The 16,971-nt window shown below is 34.7% G+C and overlaps 1 protein-coding gene across 1 annotated transcript in view; it reads right to left on the minus strand.

The window, feature by feature from the left end:
• EXOC2 (exocyst complex component 2) overlaps positions 1-16,971 on the minus strand; it is a 133,350-nt gene that overhangs the window by 76,265 nt on the left and 40,114 nt on the right. Inside the window, exons 7-11 of the mRNA XM_082479417.1 lie at positions 11,223-11,303; positions 7,254-7,399; positions 7,055-7,136; positions 6,465-6,567; positions 3,346-3,464 (exon numbers count right to left, since the gene is read on the minus strand). Coding sequence (XP_082335543.1) covers positions 3,346-3,464; positions 6,465-6,567; positions 7,055-7,136; positions 7,254-7,399; positions 11,223-11,303 — 531 coding nt within the window. The remainder of the gene's footprint in view (positions 1-3,345; positions 3,465-6,464; positions 6,568-7,054; positions 7,137-7,253; positions 7,400-11,222; positions 11,304-16,971) is intronic.

Below are 16,971 nucleotides of genomic sequence, written 5' to 3' on the forward strand. Positions count from 1 at the left end.
ATAACCTACCTGCATTTTTTGTAACTCCCAAATGGTCTGCTATTGCTATACAGAGCAAGAGGTAGACAGGCTAAAGCACCTTCAACCATCTCAGCATTTATATTAGCTCACTCCACTCTTCAACTATGCTTAGGAGAGCCTTGAAAGCACAGTTACTACTAAGAGAGCAATAATCAGAAAAAGATAAACCTACAGAGGACGTACAAAAGTAGATTTACTACTTATCAATATTCGGAATTTGTCCTGACTGCCATTACTAGTAGCCCAGATGAGACAATACATGACTAAATCTCTTAAAGAAGATCGTTTTAGTTTCTTGTATAGAAATAGCATCGTCTCCTATTTCAGTTGTAATGACTAAAGGGTCAACCTCCTAGTAGTATGGAGACAACTAGAACAATTTTGTCCTACTGAGAGTATGCTGTTGGCTTATCATATCAGTGACTGAATTTGGAATGAGTTCTCCTTAGAATTCACTTAGGTTTGGGTTTTAGCTTGTTTAGCAAATAATTGGAACGTTAGCCTCACCTTCCTGAATACATCATGTCCAACACATAAGTTCTTTGATAATATTTACTGTTTGACAACCAGCTACAAAAATCCTGTTCAGAATGTCTAATAGAGTTTTCAAAGACTTTTCCAGGTAAGAAAAATAAAGGCTTTTGTCTAATTCCAAATCCATTTCGGGTAGTAAAAGTCATTTATAACTACTCAGGGCACAGCTCTGCATTGAAAACAAATAAAATAGCAAAATGCTTTGGCATAAACTCATTTGAAACTTGAAAAAATGTTCACAAATGCAAAAATAGATACAATCTGCTACTGAGGTTTAAGTTTACTATGCTGAAAAGTTTTTGACTCAGTCAGTTTGAACCCATAGATTCACAGTTAGCAGAAGAACAAAACTAAGAATAGCCAGAAATTGTTGGTATGTTCAAGGTGGAACTGTAATTGCTGCCTGCTTATTTCAGCATCTGCAATATGAAGAATACCATCTGCTAGAAACACTATCTATTATCCCCATTGAAACAGGAAACCTAGAAAAAGATTTAATGCCCTTTTCATTAGAGTATCAACCTTATGACCCACCTCTTCCTCCAAATGCATGATATACAAAATAATATTTTTTGGAAGTATGTTTTAAGTGGAGGACTTCCATGTTTGGAAAATTACTCCTATTTTCTCCTAAAAACAGCCTGTGAATTTATGAACATATAAACCACATTTCTGACTTATTTAAATTAGATTCCTCAGTCTTGCACAACCAATTTGACATCTATGAGTAAAAGCCCACACTTTTGCTGTTTGAAAAGCATACATCTTTTAAAGCAGATTAAAAATACATTCCATGTCTCTGATCACAATCAGCATTGTTCCACTTGGCAGTTAATACAAATTCTTGCAACTTTTTCCTTCTCCTGTCTGGTGTATTCCAAAATTAAAGATCTCTGGAAATGAAAAACCATGTTCAGCAACCTTCCTTTGTCCTACTAGATACCAAGTGAGAAATTTCATCAACTAGGATCAATTCGTGAGTATTTTACAATCTGTACCAAGCCTACATTAGTAAGGATCACACACAAGTCTGCGAAAAAAAACTATTGAAATTTGATGAGCTCCTCAGTAAAAGTAATAACGTATTAGCATTTGTTTCATATATACACTAAATATTAACTATTCATACATGCATTTACTGGGCATCCAAGTTATTTAAATTCCCTCTTCTGTGAGCCAAACAAAGCTGCTAACATAATAGCCCCTTTGATATTACGGCTGAGGTAAGCAGATTTATTGCAATAAAAACACCAAACAGGTTGAGATTAAAGACAAGCGTAGGAATTTAGTCACATTTTCCATTCATTTACTGGACCATGCATATCAAAGTTATATAGATTACTACAACAAAAATGTCTCGAGCACTTAGTATCTTCATGCCCTTATTTTGCTTTCTAAGAAGCCGAGAGATGGCTATGTAACATTTTGCAAATGAGTGGCGAAAAGGCAAGCTTAGAATTGTTAACCATGGCCATTTTTATGAGTGAGTTTTGTTTCTGACAGCTGTATGTTAGGGGGCGGTGGTGGTGTCTCAGGATTTTCACAAGGAGGGAAGATGGGGAAGTTTTGGAAGTGTTCTGCATTTTGACCAAAAGGCCGAGAAACCAAGCTGGTGTTCCAGCTGCTCTCACAGCACTCCTCACCGTGTTGTGGAACAAAGATGGTCTGCGTGTGCTTTAAGCTAAAACTTACAGATGTCACGGTCATACGTGATGCACCCTGTGAACTCTATACCTGACATTGTAACTTTTGCTAAAGAGGGTTTAAGCCTTCTGCAGCAATTTTAAAGCACATTTCTGTAGCAGTTCCAACTCAGTAAAATTTTTGTCGTTTCTCAGAAGACAACACGTTACTTGCTTTGGGATACACATGCACTAAACATGGGCATTACCTATAAGCCAAGGAAGGCCATATTCCAATATGCCTACTTATTTCAAAAATAGCAGCAAACTTATTAAGATTTCTTGAGAAACAAGGCACTACTTGTCATTTTCTAATTTAAAAATCCAGTTTTCAGATTTTACTACTAGAAATGCCAGGCCAATAGCCTCCCACTTACTCCTTTTTGAAAATACACTAATGTGATAGATCATGTTAACTGGTAGCTAAGTCGCTTACACACCTGAAGACAATACCTATGACTATGCATTTCTTTGAAGAGCAACACTTGCAAAGGCAAAGACAGAATACAACTAAGTATTCACGTTGGTCTCAATAGAACATTGTCTAAATATCTTATTTATCCAACTCACAGGGGTCTGTGCCTGAACAGTATAATCTGAATTTTGAAACTGGACACGAACAAAGAAATAGAAAACACCGTATTATCATTCCTTGCATATCAAGAAATTACACATTATTCCACTATGCCCCAATGCCCTGCATATCCATATACTATTGGCATATCCATATCCCTGCATATCCATATACTAATCTTGTGACAAAGAAATCTAAACTGGCAGATTCAGACAACAATCCAAACTTCATGTGACCTCAAAGAAGTATTTCAAGAGGACAGTAAACTTCAGATAAATGACTGAAATCTAATGCTTTTCCCATGTGAAGAGCTTAAAAGATATAAATTAAACAAAAAGAAAACTCCAACTGCCCTTTTGTTTTTATAATAGAATAAAGAAAAAAATACAACTCGGTATTCAACTTTCTAAAAGGCTATCAAAATTGATGGGAAAAATCCAAACATCATTTGTACACTAAAACTTGTCAAATAAAAGGCAATGCCAAATTCCTAATTGTCAAATACATATATATAACACAAAAATATATACTTGCCTTTCTGTTCTTTAACATAACTCTCCTTACAGTTGTGCATGAGCTGCAGAATCCACTGATGTTGAGCACCAATGCACTGCCAAGCAGGGTCCCCAGGCGCATGAAGATCAGAAAGATATCTGGAAAACCCAGTCCAAAAATCACAGCTCTGACTTGACACACTGAAGGACTCATTAAAACAGACCAAAGATGGACTAATATTTTGTTTGGGGTTGTGGTTTTTTTTGTTTTTTTTTTTTTTTTTTACATAATTTTAAAAATTCAAGAATAGTTAAGATACAGTCATACCCAATGCAAACACAAGCTTTGCATTCTCCCTTCTTCATTTAGTGAAGCAAAATTCCATCAAAAAACCTTGTAGAAATAAACAAAAACATATATTTAATATTATATTAATATGTATTTTCAGTTGTGCCTCTAGTAAGGTACTTGGGAAACCAAGTTCTTTATCTGCCAAGGTTGCAGTTCAGTACTTCACATTTCACTTGGAATCAGTGATGACATCTCAAGCACATAAAATATGGTATTTTTCTTCCCGCTTTATATGTCCTGATTGTATCATCATGTAACCCTAACAAATAAGTACAGAAGGAATTAATTTTTGGTGGCTCATTAATTTTAGCACATGCATGCACAAACAAATGTAACCCAAGCTCCTTGAGTTTTTTGTTTTGTTTTTATGTTATTTTTGGTTTAGTTGTTGGGGTTTTTTTTTGCATTACGATGTGCACACACAGTCTGAAAAAGAACAGGGGGAAAAGACAATGAAGAGAATTGGGCTTCTAATATGCGGAAGCAAAATCCTTTGTCTCTGGGGAGAGAGGAGCATTAGAAGCCTGCTGTTGTGATTGCGAACAAAATATGTAATATAGTCTAACATATGATATTCAAGACTACCTGAGAACAGTACTTTCAAAATAGCATTTTCAAAGAGCAGTAGCTGCTTTACTATCCAATGTGCTCCATTACATTCTGCATTAATAATACTCAGGACAGATTAAAAAATTCAAGATGCTCAAGGTGAAGTACACCGATTTATTATCTTAAGCGGTGCAGGGAACGTATAACTCCCTTACAAAAGCTGTATTACTACAATAATTAATGTTAATTAGGACTGTGTTGCAGACAGTTCTCAAAAGAAGACAGAATTTTGCAGTACTCTAACCAAAAATAAACTGTCAAAGTAGGATTGGTTGGATGGATGAGAAAATTGCACAACCAACCATTCTGACAGGGTGACATTTATAAATTATGAGCTCAAGTCCCTCCTCAGAATTCAGGGGGACTTAAGCCTTTGCTTAGACTCAATATAAAAACAAAAATTACCACTGGTCTTGGAAAAAAAATATATCTACTTGGCTGTTAAGTGATATGGTAAACTATTTCTAAACAGTATAAAATAATTTTCAGTGTGAATACCATAATAAAATGAGAGGAAAATATGGATTGAAGCCTAATTATAAAGATAAACATTGAATATCTGAGGGGGAAACCCAGAGTATTTTAGGTCTTGCTCAGCCTTCAACATTGGAGACATATAAAACAAGCATATCAAGGAAGAAAAAAACTTCATACAAATAGCAGGTTTAATGCAAATAATTTTGCAATTAGGATTGCGTTAGTTTCCTCTCAGCTGAAGTGCTCTGAAGAAAAAAAACTTTCTTCACACCTTGCCTCCAGAAAATTTACACTAGTACAACCACAATAGCATATATGGTAGTGAAACTAAGTTAATTGCTTTGTATGTTGGGATTCTGTTAACTAAATTATTCCACGTTTGTCTACTCCCTGCTCTCCTTTATTATACTGTTCTACATGCAGAATACATTTCGCAGTTACAGTAACACAGTCTGCTTTAACACAGGCTGGAATATTCTTAAAGATTCAATACTTCAAAGTAAGGGTCTAGAGAAAAAACTGAAAACAAAAACAACCCAGCATCAAACACACATACGACTCTGATTCTTTCAAAGAATCCTTAGAAAAGGTCATAAGACTTGGCTTAGATAAAGAAGCTTCTCTTTAAGGTTTTGAAGACTGACATAGAAATAGTAGTGCCTTCTTCAGAGACACAAAACACTTAACTACTTACCTTAAAATGCAATTCCAATAAACAGGCAATATTTATGTAACACCCAGAAGAAGCAGCATTCTACGTAAGTGTACACTGGTCGTTGCCCTCATAAACTAACATAATGTAAAGGGACCTAAGGTACCAATACCACACTTTGTCCTGTGCAACTAGGCCTGGTGAGCATAAAAATCATTGAAGACATCACACAGGTGTCAGAATTTTAAGAATGCTTCTCACACAGCACATTTGGTCTAAATCTTTTAAGATAACTGAAAAAAGGCACTGAGAATGTCAAGCCACGCTAGGAGCCCTGGTAACGTCCAAAACTCAAAAGCTTTCTGCATAAGGCCAACAAATGTTCCAGAGCGCTCTAAAGTTTGGCTCCAAGGACTGTAAAGCAGGTTAAGGTCTACCAGTAGAAGAAGGTCCACCCAACTCATGTCAGTATGCTTACAACAGACTTCGACATCAGCTTTGTGAATGACAGAAGATCTAGGAATTTCAGTGAAAACTGGGGAACTTGTTTGTGTTCATGAAATACAAAGGAACTACATTATTTAGATTGAGTAATAAAAGAGCCAAAAGCAAATTTAAGTGACAGTTTGGATTAAAACTTCCCTATTATCTGACTCAGGATGATTCTATTTCAACGCCAAGTCAAGCTGAAGTGTAAGACAAGTTAATAAGGAACGTATTTTGAGATCTGCAACCTGTGAGGGATCATTTCAGACATAGTTTGCAATATGATGGTTTACAGGAAGCAACAGAATCTAAATATGCCTTAAAGATTTAAAAACATTAAATTCAATCTCAACTATCCTTTGTTAAACTGCTCTTTCAACAGCTTTTTCAATCATTCAATTAATAATCAAGAAACAATCCACTGCCATTATTTATATAATCATAAAACTTCAAAATACTCTACTTACAACTTTAAAATTAGTAATTAAACCATAGTGAAACTAGTCAGTACCCTACTGAGGAAACAGATTTAAGTACTCATCTAACACCATATATCTAATGAAGAAAGTAGTCAAATGATTACCTTATATAACGTTTCTGATCATGCAATGTTGACGGAGTTTCAAGCAGCTTATCCAATAGAAGTTCCCTTAAAGCTTCAATTCTGGTTTCAACTTCAGCATAATCTAGGAGTAGGGAGAGGAAATAAATCCGATGTGTGCCTTCAGCAGTGGTATGAACTGAAAATTATGTTATTTTTCTAGGACATCAGACACTTCTGGAGTTAATGTGGAAATAACTCATTTTATAACAAACCATATCTGAAAATTTTGTATACAACAGTTCTACAAAACCAGAAAATTGGACTTTGAAGTCTTTCGCACAATATGCCAGTGAGAGACACCCAAGGTCACATTTTAATTACTGTAACTTTTTTTAATGTCCAATATTACCAACCCTTAATAAATAAATAAAATTGGCTGTGATTTCACGTTTTGTAGTACATACCTCACTCAGAAAACTTGCCAGAAATATTCCTTAGAGTAATTGGTTCCTATAAATCCACCATTTTTATGGATTAAAATCCATATAAAACCCACCTAAAGCTCTTTAGACTACTATGTGCCTTTAAGTTAAAAAAAAAAAAAGTAAGTAACAGAAACCGTATCTTACATTTTTTGAATACTTGAACTTCTGTCTTTCCAAAGAGCGACTTGGCTTTTTCGTAGTCATTAATAACCACGTCATAATCACCCTAAAAAAAACCCAAAACAAAACAAAACACACACAGAAACAACAAATATTTATATTTGTCAAGAAAAAGGTAACAGACTAATCTCAGGAAATAAAAAGCATTTTTAAAGGATTATACCTTCTGGATATTTCTTTCAATATTCAAAGGAAGGTTGAAAAGAAATTTAAAACGCTGAAGAACGTTAAGTGCGTTTCTTGTTGAATCAGCTTTGTCTTTGCGACCCAGCACTTCTTGGAATAAGGTATCTGCTGTGTTACTGGCTCCTATTTTAAAAATGATGAAAATAAGAAAAAGTAGATTAAATAATCAGTTCAAAAGACATACAGATTTTCCCAATTTTAATGAGTCATTCAAGTTTTTTTTAGAGCAAATGAGTAATTATTGCTCAATTTTTATACTTTCTTATTTAACTGTGTTAATATTTTACAACTGATGATATACTATTTCAAAGTGAAGCACTTAGCATTTTTATGTGGCAAGACCCCTGCACAATTAAAAACAATCACTCTTTCCTATTTCAAATGTTTAACTGTGCTGCAGATATTTTATAGTTTGCTTTGGCTCCAAATCTACATTTTACAACTAAATTATGCATCTCAGGATACGCAAAAAGTCATAGAAAGTTTTCTTTTTAGAAAAGTATAATTTCTTTATGTTAATTAATGTCATAGCTTTAAGAATTATCACTGGGCTTTGCAAACAACTTTTTGTGTTTTCAAATTGTTTTTAAATATCATATATTGTTAATAACTTTAAGTGAGTCACTTAAAAGTACCAGTGACTAAGTCAAAGACAATGGCATGACTTAAAAAACTCTAACTAGCTCGTCACTGTAACAGAGTGAATACAAATTGTCTTCACACTGCATTAAAAGTTTCACTGGCTTCACTGCATACAGGATCAAACCTTGGTCAACAATTTCATGCAATTAAGTTTTATTACCATCTGTGAATATTCTTCAATAATTAAATTAAATATAGCCTTAAAACCTTTTCTATCCAGACTAAAAAGCATTCTATTTTGTAATAAGGATAATTTCCTAACATAGAATTTCATTTATAGTAGGGAATATTTACATTGCGTGCGAATATTTGCATTTTTCAACTCATGACTTATTTTTAATTAACCAAAAAAAAAAAAAAAGGAGTGGGACTGTTTTAGCCTTTTTGATCGTTGCGTGTAGAAGTTTCTACATTATCTGGTCTAGTGACTATACTTTAAGCAAAGATGAAAAAAAAAATTACATCAGTCTCACTGGGTGGCTTGCATGCCATTTTCTCTAGTCAACACCGTGGGTGGCCTGCTCATGTTAAAAGTAGTCTTTGTAAAATAATTGTTTTATCTAAATAATGTTTAAACTTTGTTGAAATTTTGAAGCCTTGATGTAAAAAAAAAGTTTTGTCAGGATAGCCATTTCTACTGTATACTATTTAGCATAGAATACTTTAATCCATTAAGGAGAAATACACAATGAAAACAGCTAGCTGCACATTTAAATACAGACAGTACGATTTTTCTCTTGAGGTTATAATAAATGCTTGTTTTGTAAATCCTGCTAGTAAGTAACATTTGTTTTGTTTGAATTCATATGTTTCTTGTCCATTCTTTTAACAGCCAAGAAGCAATGTACTATATCTGGGAATTAAAGTTATAGTCACAAAGCATTTTCCTTTTTAATTTAATACAAATGTTTTTAAAAGGTAATTGACAACTGCAGGAATAGGACTGTGATTTCCATCTTTAGTTTAAAACTACACGCCTTCATCTCTTTATGAATTAATTTGCTGTAGAAATCCTCAATTCAAGTAAATTCTTCTACTTTTTTCTACGGGCACTTTCTGTTTTACATAGAAAATGAAATATATCAAATTACTTATTAGTGTCTTAACAAAATTAAGTATTTCATGCAAAAGAGGCCTGCTTTTTTACACTTAAAAAAAATATTGTAGAATTTATTCCCTCCTCACCCCTCCAAATCCTTTCTACGTTAACAATCTTTAGCTCTTGGTTACTGATGAATAATCTAAATCTAAAGAATAATGTCCATGGATAAGGAGTTAGGTCCTTTATTGACTATGTTTTCAAAATAGATGATTCATCTACTGTGTACTTCAAAATAAAGCTCTTCTTATCTAACAGTTGTCTTTCATAGAGCCTGACAAAAACCCCACACAATGGACTTTGATTAAACTCCTTTAAGATACAATTCTTCCTGAAGTTCATGATAGCACACCATATGTTTTTATAAATATATATATTTAATAGCTTGCTTAGCAATTAAATTTAGCAATTTAGCAAAAATTCCAAACACTTATAATTCCACCTATAACACCAGACTGTGCTTCTACTATCCCATGCCATTTCAATTCAATAATTTGGCACACTCTTGACATATATTCAGACACTGTAGAAAACATCCTTATTCTTCGGCGTTTGTAATCAAGCTCATAACACCAACGGTCTCTCAAAATATGCACCAAAAGTTCATCACATGTAAAATTTGACTAAAGATTTGAAGTCAGTTTTGAAAGCAGGTCCTGTTACTCATGGATTATGGAAGCTTTTCAATGGGCAGACAAGAAACAAAGCTTTGATCCTAAACTACTTTGCATAATATTATTTACTCTTTTCAAATCCTTGTATTCCTACTTCCCTGCCTCCCACCCATCATGACTTACAAAGTATCGGGAGGAAAAGCAGCCAATTCTTTTCACAGCAGAGCCAAACTTAATACCACTCTGAAGTGCCTGGCAGAAGTTCCTCTACAGATCCAGCTTGAGAAAGACAGTCTGGATTATCTGCATACAGATTTAGGCCACCATTTATCAAATGAAACAGCAATCCTATCTTATAGGTAGATTTGTCTCATTAGTGCGTGTAGGAAAATGTCAGACATAATTTTTTGCTTTTTTATTTAAAAATCTGTCACACAATTTTGTCAAAGGGAAAGTGCTCTCCAACGAATTCAGGATTGGTGCGAAACATGGCATAAATACAGAGCGTCGAGGATTGCACTGACAAATTTCAGCAAATGCTTTTTTCTCCTACCCTGTATGTATCAAATATTCTACACACATGGATGCACACCCTATGGTCTTTATATAGTGTGTATGTGAGCTTTATTGTGGGGTTTTTGGTGATTTTTGGTTTTTTTGAGTTGTTTTTTTGAATTGCAGGCAACAAGATGGGGGAATAACAACATTCAGACTACACCTTTATTGTGTGCATTAATGAATCTCCACTAAAAAGAGCTAGAGCTGTTCACAAAACCCCCTGCTTTCTTTGTGCTCCCCACACAGCCACACATACAGTCACTGCTTTCTTCATACAAGAGAAGAAAAACAGTGAACTTCCATGTCACTTGCTTGATTTCATAAAACACACTCAGACTTTCCAACACTGAGTCAGCTATCTGCGTGTCATTCCTGCTTATTGACACAGCACTAAGGGAAACATCCCTTCCTCTGTGAAAAAAATCACAATGAAACAAAGTAAAATTATCTTGGCAGAAGTCCCAGAATTAAAAAAGTAACTTTTTTGATCTGATGAAACACATACCGAACTGCAGTAAATTCAAGCCATCTTTCTCAATGCAATCCTACAGCTAGTGCAGAGAAACAGAAAACAAAGTACTGACAGCTTTTCAAAGTTTCTAAAAAGAATGCTTATTCCAAGTAGCCTAAATGGCAGCGCATTAAGTGAAAAAGATTCTGTTCATAGACCTTGTTATTACAAACAGTTTGTATTTGGTTTTTTCCCCTCTTTTCCTCAGAATTCCCTTGCTTACCCTTCTACAGTTTTGTCTATCCACATAGCTCCTGTTTTCTTCGTACACTTAAAATTGAGATGCCACCAGAATTCATTTAAAGTGCTTTAGAACTCTTTTGTTATCATGAACGCCACTGAAAGTCATAGCAAAAAGGTGCCACTTATTTCAAAAGGTGCACCCTAAAATCGCTACCAAACAGGAACAGGCAAGAGAGACTGTACTGTTTTCTACTTCCTACTATATTCCTAGGAATATATTAAAGCTTGTTGGAAAGTCGAAAGTCCATAAATAGTTGCTGCTGGAAGGACAAAACTTACTGTTCAGTACATTCTCCAGTTTTTGCGTCATGGATCCTTCTACTTTTTCCGTTCCATCCGCTTCCAGTTTTTGATGGATTGCTGGAATAAAGTGTCTAGTTAAAATGTAGAACATTTTAATAGGTGGGAATACATTACATCAAAGCGATACTTTTAAACATTTTTAAAATTAAAAATAAAGTGTTATTTTTCTTGTTAGACATAAAAAAATACAAACATGCTTCATGGCAGCAGAGTCTAGTGGAGGACAGGGCTTAGAGCCAGAAATTGCAGAATTTTAACCATTACTTTGACACAGACTCCCTGTATCTTCTTGAACAAGACAGTAATGCCCAAGGAAAAAAAAAAAGGTGGGGAGAATAATCCAAATTAGCTATCTTGTAGTACGAGTGTACTACATTCAAGGAGTATCATTCAAGGACAAAATATTTCTGCTTTGCAGGGCAAAACTTTTACACTAATCTCACAAAAAAGGAATTACCACCAATTGAATGACAGAGAAAGAGAAAGTCACGGGAAACTGGATGACCCCAAAATCACGTGCTTTAACACTCCCCACCACTTGATTTCATCTATAAAAATGCACTCTCAAAACACATGATTTAAGTGTATCTTGTAGCAACACACTGCAGTAACCATTACACAGAAGCACTGTGGTGCTTTTGCTTAAAACTACATGAAAACAGAGGGTAATTTTTATTGTGGGAAGGGGGGGAAGAAGAAAATTCCATTCATCTCAAACATCTAAATTTGACCCTCAAAATGGATCCTACGCAAAGAACTTCAGCAAGCTTTGCTTTCTTGAAAGTGCAAGAGCACCTCTATTTTTGGTATTAAAACCATTACAGAAAAAAAAAAATCTAATTTAGGACACCGTATTTCTTAAGACAATCAACACTTAAATGAAAGTAAATGAAACTAACAGATTCTTGCATGTTTTAAGGAATAGAGATCTATCTTAAAAGACGGTGTATTCTTAACTGTAGCAGATATTTTATATATGACATGGACACCGCTTACCTACAAGAATATCACTACAGTTTTGTAACAAAAACATTAAAGGTTTTAATGATACTACTCCATTTACATACATCACTTCTGGTAATGTGTAGCCAGTTACAGTACTGCAATTAATGTCAGATACTGAAAGGCAAGTTCATCAGAACAGCAACCGCTACATAAGTGGATATTTTAAAACGAAATGATGCAAGTACTATTGGAACCGCATGAAAGTGTAATGATTTGAATTTAAATAGCTTTAAATCATTCTATGATGCATATTTTTAAAAGATATTTTTTAATGGATGTGGATTAAAAAAGTTATATATTTCCTCAAAGATTTAAAAAATGTAGTATTTTTGAACAATTACATAGCATTAATTGCTGACCAATTAACTATAATGTTACTCCTGAAAGGGACACATGTCAGAAGTTCCAAAACTGAACTAAACTTCTACCAAAACCAGGTTTTGCTGCAAATATATACAGAATATGGTGTAGACTTCCTTTAATACACAGAACAAGAAGTTTTGAAAGACCATCATTTACTATATTACCACTTTCAAAAATGCCACGAACTATAGTTTTTTTATTCTGAAGGCAGCTTATTTAGAAATTGTATCATGATCATCAACCAGTTCCTGAACTTTTTAAAGGACATCTCCAAAGCAGTTCTTCTCATGTCCTTTATAGAAAAACATCAAATAGCAATTCTGTTCCCTCCTCTTCCTTTGAGGAGATGGAAGAGAACATTTTTCACACTGGTAGCCTTTAAAGTTGGCAGCTTGGCATAAAGTATTTGATATTCTTAGTTTGAAAATAGTAGTGTTGTAAACTCAGAAGAATGATGTCATTTCATAGGCATGTTCAACCAGAGAAAAACATGCCAATACAGAAAAAATAAAACTAGAAATAAAACAAGGTATTAAGTTCCAGAAAGGTGGAAAGCACTGTGGAGTACAGATAAAGGCATTTTTAATGTATGTAACAGGTAGCATAAAACAGAAGGGATTTTTGGACCACTGTCTGAAAAAGTATAGACCTACCTAAGTGACTGTATATACACAAGTGGATTTGCTGTATTTCCCTGTACATGTTTAATGTGCTGCTTTGTGTACTGAAAGTGTTTTTACACTTTATATTCAGATTCAGCAGTAAGTGCATTCATATGTATATCAAAGTTGGGTTACAAAAAAAAAAAAAGGTTTTAAGTTTTCATAGAGAAATATGTGATGAAAAAAACTTTATCAGAAAGTCTAAGCTTACTTTGTTCACATCAACTGTTTTTAAAAAAGCAAAGTACATGTTCCTTCCATGGGGACCAGACAAAAAGTCTCTGAGTTAGAAGTTTAGACAAGCAAAACTGTATGCAGTCAAGAGAAATATCTGCAGACCTAATCAGATTGGAAGGCATCTAGAGATACTCAAGTTACTCTTACCTTAGAGTACTAAACCTATGTAATAGTGGACTGGTGCTGTCTGGTATAATCTCCATCCTCTTGCACCCATGTGCTTCCTTTTGCTGGATCTAGCAATCACGCAGCTGCAGGGCAGCTGTATGAGAGGTTTTGGTGGAAAACTCAGTAAGCAAGAAACTTTTCTTTATTGATCGGTAAGCTTGTCTAAACTTTACCCCAGCTGCACCACTGCAATTCATGGGAAGAGGAAGGAGCCAAGGGCAGATGGAAAGCCAGCCTACACCTCTCACAGCAGTTAATCTTAACTTCAAATTCAACTTCATACCCTCAGCTCATCACTGGCTGCAGTAAGAAGAGCAAGGAGAAAATTTTAGGTCTTTGAAGGCCAGAAGTAAAAGATGGACAGGATTTTTTCTTGAATTGCCTGTTAACCTGGACTTACCCGATACTAACTACACAAGCAGTTGGAACAGCAGTTGGAAACCTAGGAGAGCATGTTTACCATTATCGAGGAGCTTTACTGTAATGAGCATAACATAAATAAAGATGAGGAGAGGCTAAGTCTAGATGCTTCAACTAAGGCCAGAAAAATAACTGTATTTTGCATCATCTTTGCCAGTAAGTGTTCAAGTTTCCCAGCTAAAACAGAATATTTAAAAGGCTTGCAAACATCAGAGCTGCAGGGAGACACTAACCAAGAATAGTGAAGAGGCTAAGTTTAGAGCTCACAATCTCTAACCTGTGACTAAATACTTCAGAATTGGTTATCTGCAATCTGCAAATAAGCCATAGTACAGGCCTTGTAGTAAAATAAACTGCAATTAATTCATTGCTGCTAGTGTTGAAAACAATTTTATTTAATCTGAGGAAGGATATGGTTTTCTACTTGGCAACCATAAATCTAACAAATTAAACCACACTTGCAAGGATCATGCAGGTTTTGACCGGCAAATTTCATTCTTCATTTAGTCATTACACATTTTTAAAACATATTTTGAGATAGGCACCAAGAATGGTACTATCAAAACTTCCTCAGCCTAACTGAGCTCAAAGCAACATAGATGCAAGTTTTCTACTATTTTCTGATTAAAAGATGGCAAGAAATGCATTTGGTATATCTGAATATCTTACCCATTTCCACAGAAATATGGTTAAAGGGGGAAAAAAAAAAAAAGTACTTGAAATGAACCAAACCTTTTCAGTCAGATGCAGAAAATAAGAGGGGGAAGAAAATACAAAAAAGGAAAGACTGATTCAGCAAAGTATTTCTGAAGATCTGATGTGGTAACTATAAACAATTTGGCACCAAAAGTGCAGTAATGGAGAGATGAAGAACACATGTTAACATGCTACCAGGATTCATGCCAATGCATGAATAAAAATGCCTTTGATTCCTTTTATCAAAAGATTAATGATTTTCTGTAATTTGAACAAAACATGAGAAGGTTATTGATGAGGACAGCACCCCTGTAGGGTGTAGGGTAAAAACTCTTCTGAATGGATTCAACAGGAAAGTGGATTCAACAACGAAAACCAAAAAAAAAAGGTTTGTTACTTTGGCCATCAGTCAGTACTTTTAAGGTTTTTTGGTTTGGGTTGTTTTTCTTCCCCCCAAGATTTCTAGATATTTTTGCAAATTGCATGACAAACTTGGCTCTATTTTGGTAAATATTGCTAATCCAAGTAAAAATTACACAATATTGAAGTAAATGTAGTATTGGGAAATGCTATTCTCTTTTTACCAACACAGGACTAACCTTCTGGATCTATGAAAGCTAATGGTAGAAACATGTAGAATAATGTAGAAACAAAACCAGCTTTTAAATGTGGCATGTATTTTAAAAGTGGTATGGAAGTCAAAATGCAATGATGTAACATGAAGTTAAGCTGGTTTAATGGTTTATAGGTCAAGTCTTGCTCAAATTTAATCATAGGTAATTTTTTTGTACACTTGCAATCAACTGTAGTATTTGCTAGTTGAAAACGGCAATTGAAAAACTAACCTTTCTTTTTAATGCTTTACTATTTTTCAAATGCAAACAAAACAAATTTATCTTACCTAAAACCACAAATTCATAAAACATGACAGCCACACAGTAGCTAAAATCTGCCACGACTGCATCAATTTGGAGATATTCTACTAGTAATTAACTTAGATCTCTAAAACAAATACTGATTTAAAAGAAGCTGTATGAGCAGGCAGCATAAAACCAGGTACAGGCTTGGGAACAGAAATTTCAGTATGGACTGAGACAACTGCTGCTGTTTCACACTTTTTCAAATCAGACCATCTCTTTCTTGAGACACTGAAAAAACCACCCACTAGACAATGCTATGCAAGAACCTGCATGAAACGGAAATCTGAGCGTTTTCTCAATCATGATCACGTAACTTCTGCCTTTTTAAAGTTGCATTAAGATAGTGATTGGTCTGCTACAGAAATTGGTTGTAGACATTGCATGAAGAGGAAGCATTCACCTGAGACTAAACTACCTACCGCCACTTACATACTTTACTGGCACTCCTTTGTCAGGTCATATCTCTCTCAGCATACATTGCTCTTTGCAATGTCCCCCTTGTTATTTAGCACTGCAAGATTAGAACATAAGTTTTCAACAAGGAAACAAATCAGCATGCCTATTTTTTTTTCATCGTGCATACATGAGAAGGCCCATAAACGTAAGGACAAAGTATGTACCAATGACAGTGCAATTGCTTCTTATTCAGCTTGTGTGTCCAAGCCTTTGGACATGGTCATCCACTCAGAAAGCTAGACAGTGAGCTTAGAGCACATCAGCTTCATGACTACTTGGAGGCATGATCCTAACTCTTGAACTGAAATAATCTAATTTGCATCTACTGTGAGGCACATACGTGCATGTAAACTGTTACTCTGAAGTGACTGATATGCTGTTAGATATATGCCTGATACATGCAGCATTTTAATTTACCCTTGCCAGCTTGTTTCCACGGCCCTGTTCTTTCTTAACCTCTGAGAATTACCACATTGAAAATTACTACCTATAATAGCAGGCTGTTCTTACCCTGCAAAGACTATATTCTATCACTTGACATGGGATGAGGAAGGTAACATTAACAGACACGCACCACACTGAGCACTCAACACAGAGCTATTCCAGCCACTTCAAGTCAGCTGTGTAACATTTAGGTAGTAATAATATGTTTGAATTTTATTTACTCAATCCAAGTTTTGGATTTGAGATTTACTCAAGTCCAAATGTTTAATAAAAATTCATACTATTTGGGAAAACGTATATGAGACCAAAGACAAAAATGTCAATTTTTGTCAATGTTACAAAGCTGGAATGAGG

Source organism: Vanellus vanellus (assembly GCF_965231255.1).
Source record: "Vanellus vanellus genome assembly, chromosome: 2".
Taxonomy (NCBI): domain Eukaryota; kingdom Metazoa; phylum Chordata; class Aves; order Charadriiformes; family Charadriidae; genus Vanellus; species Vanellus vanellus.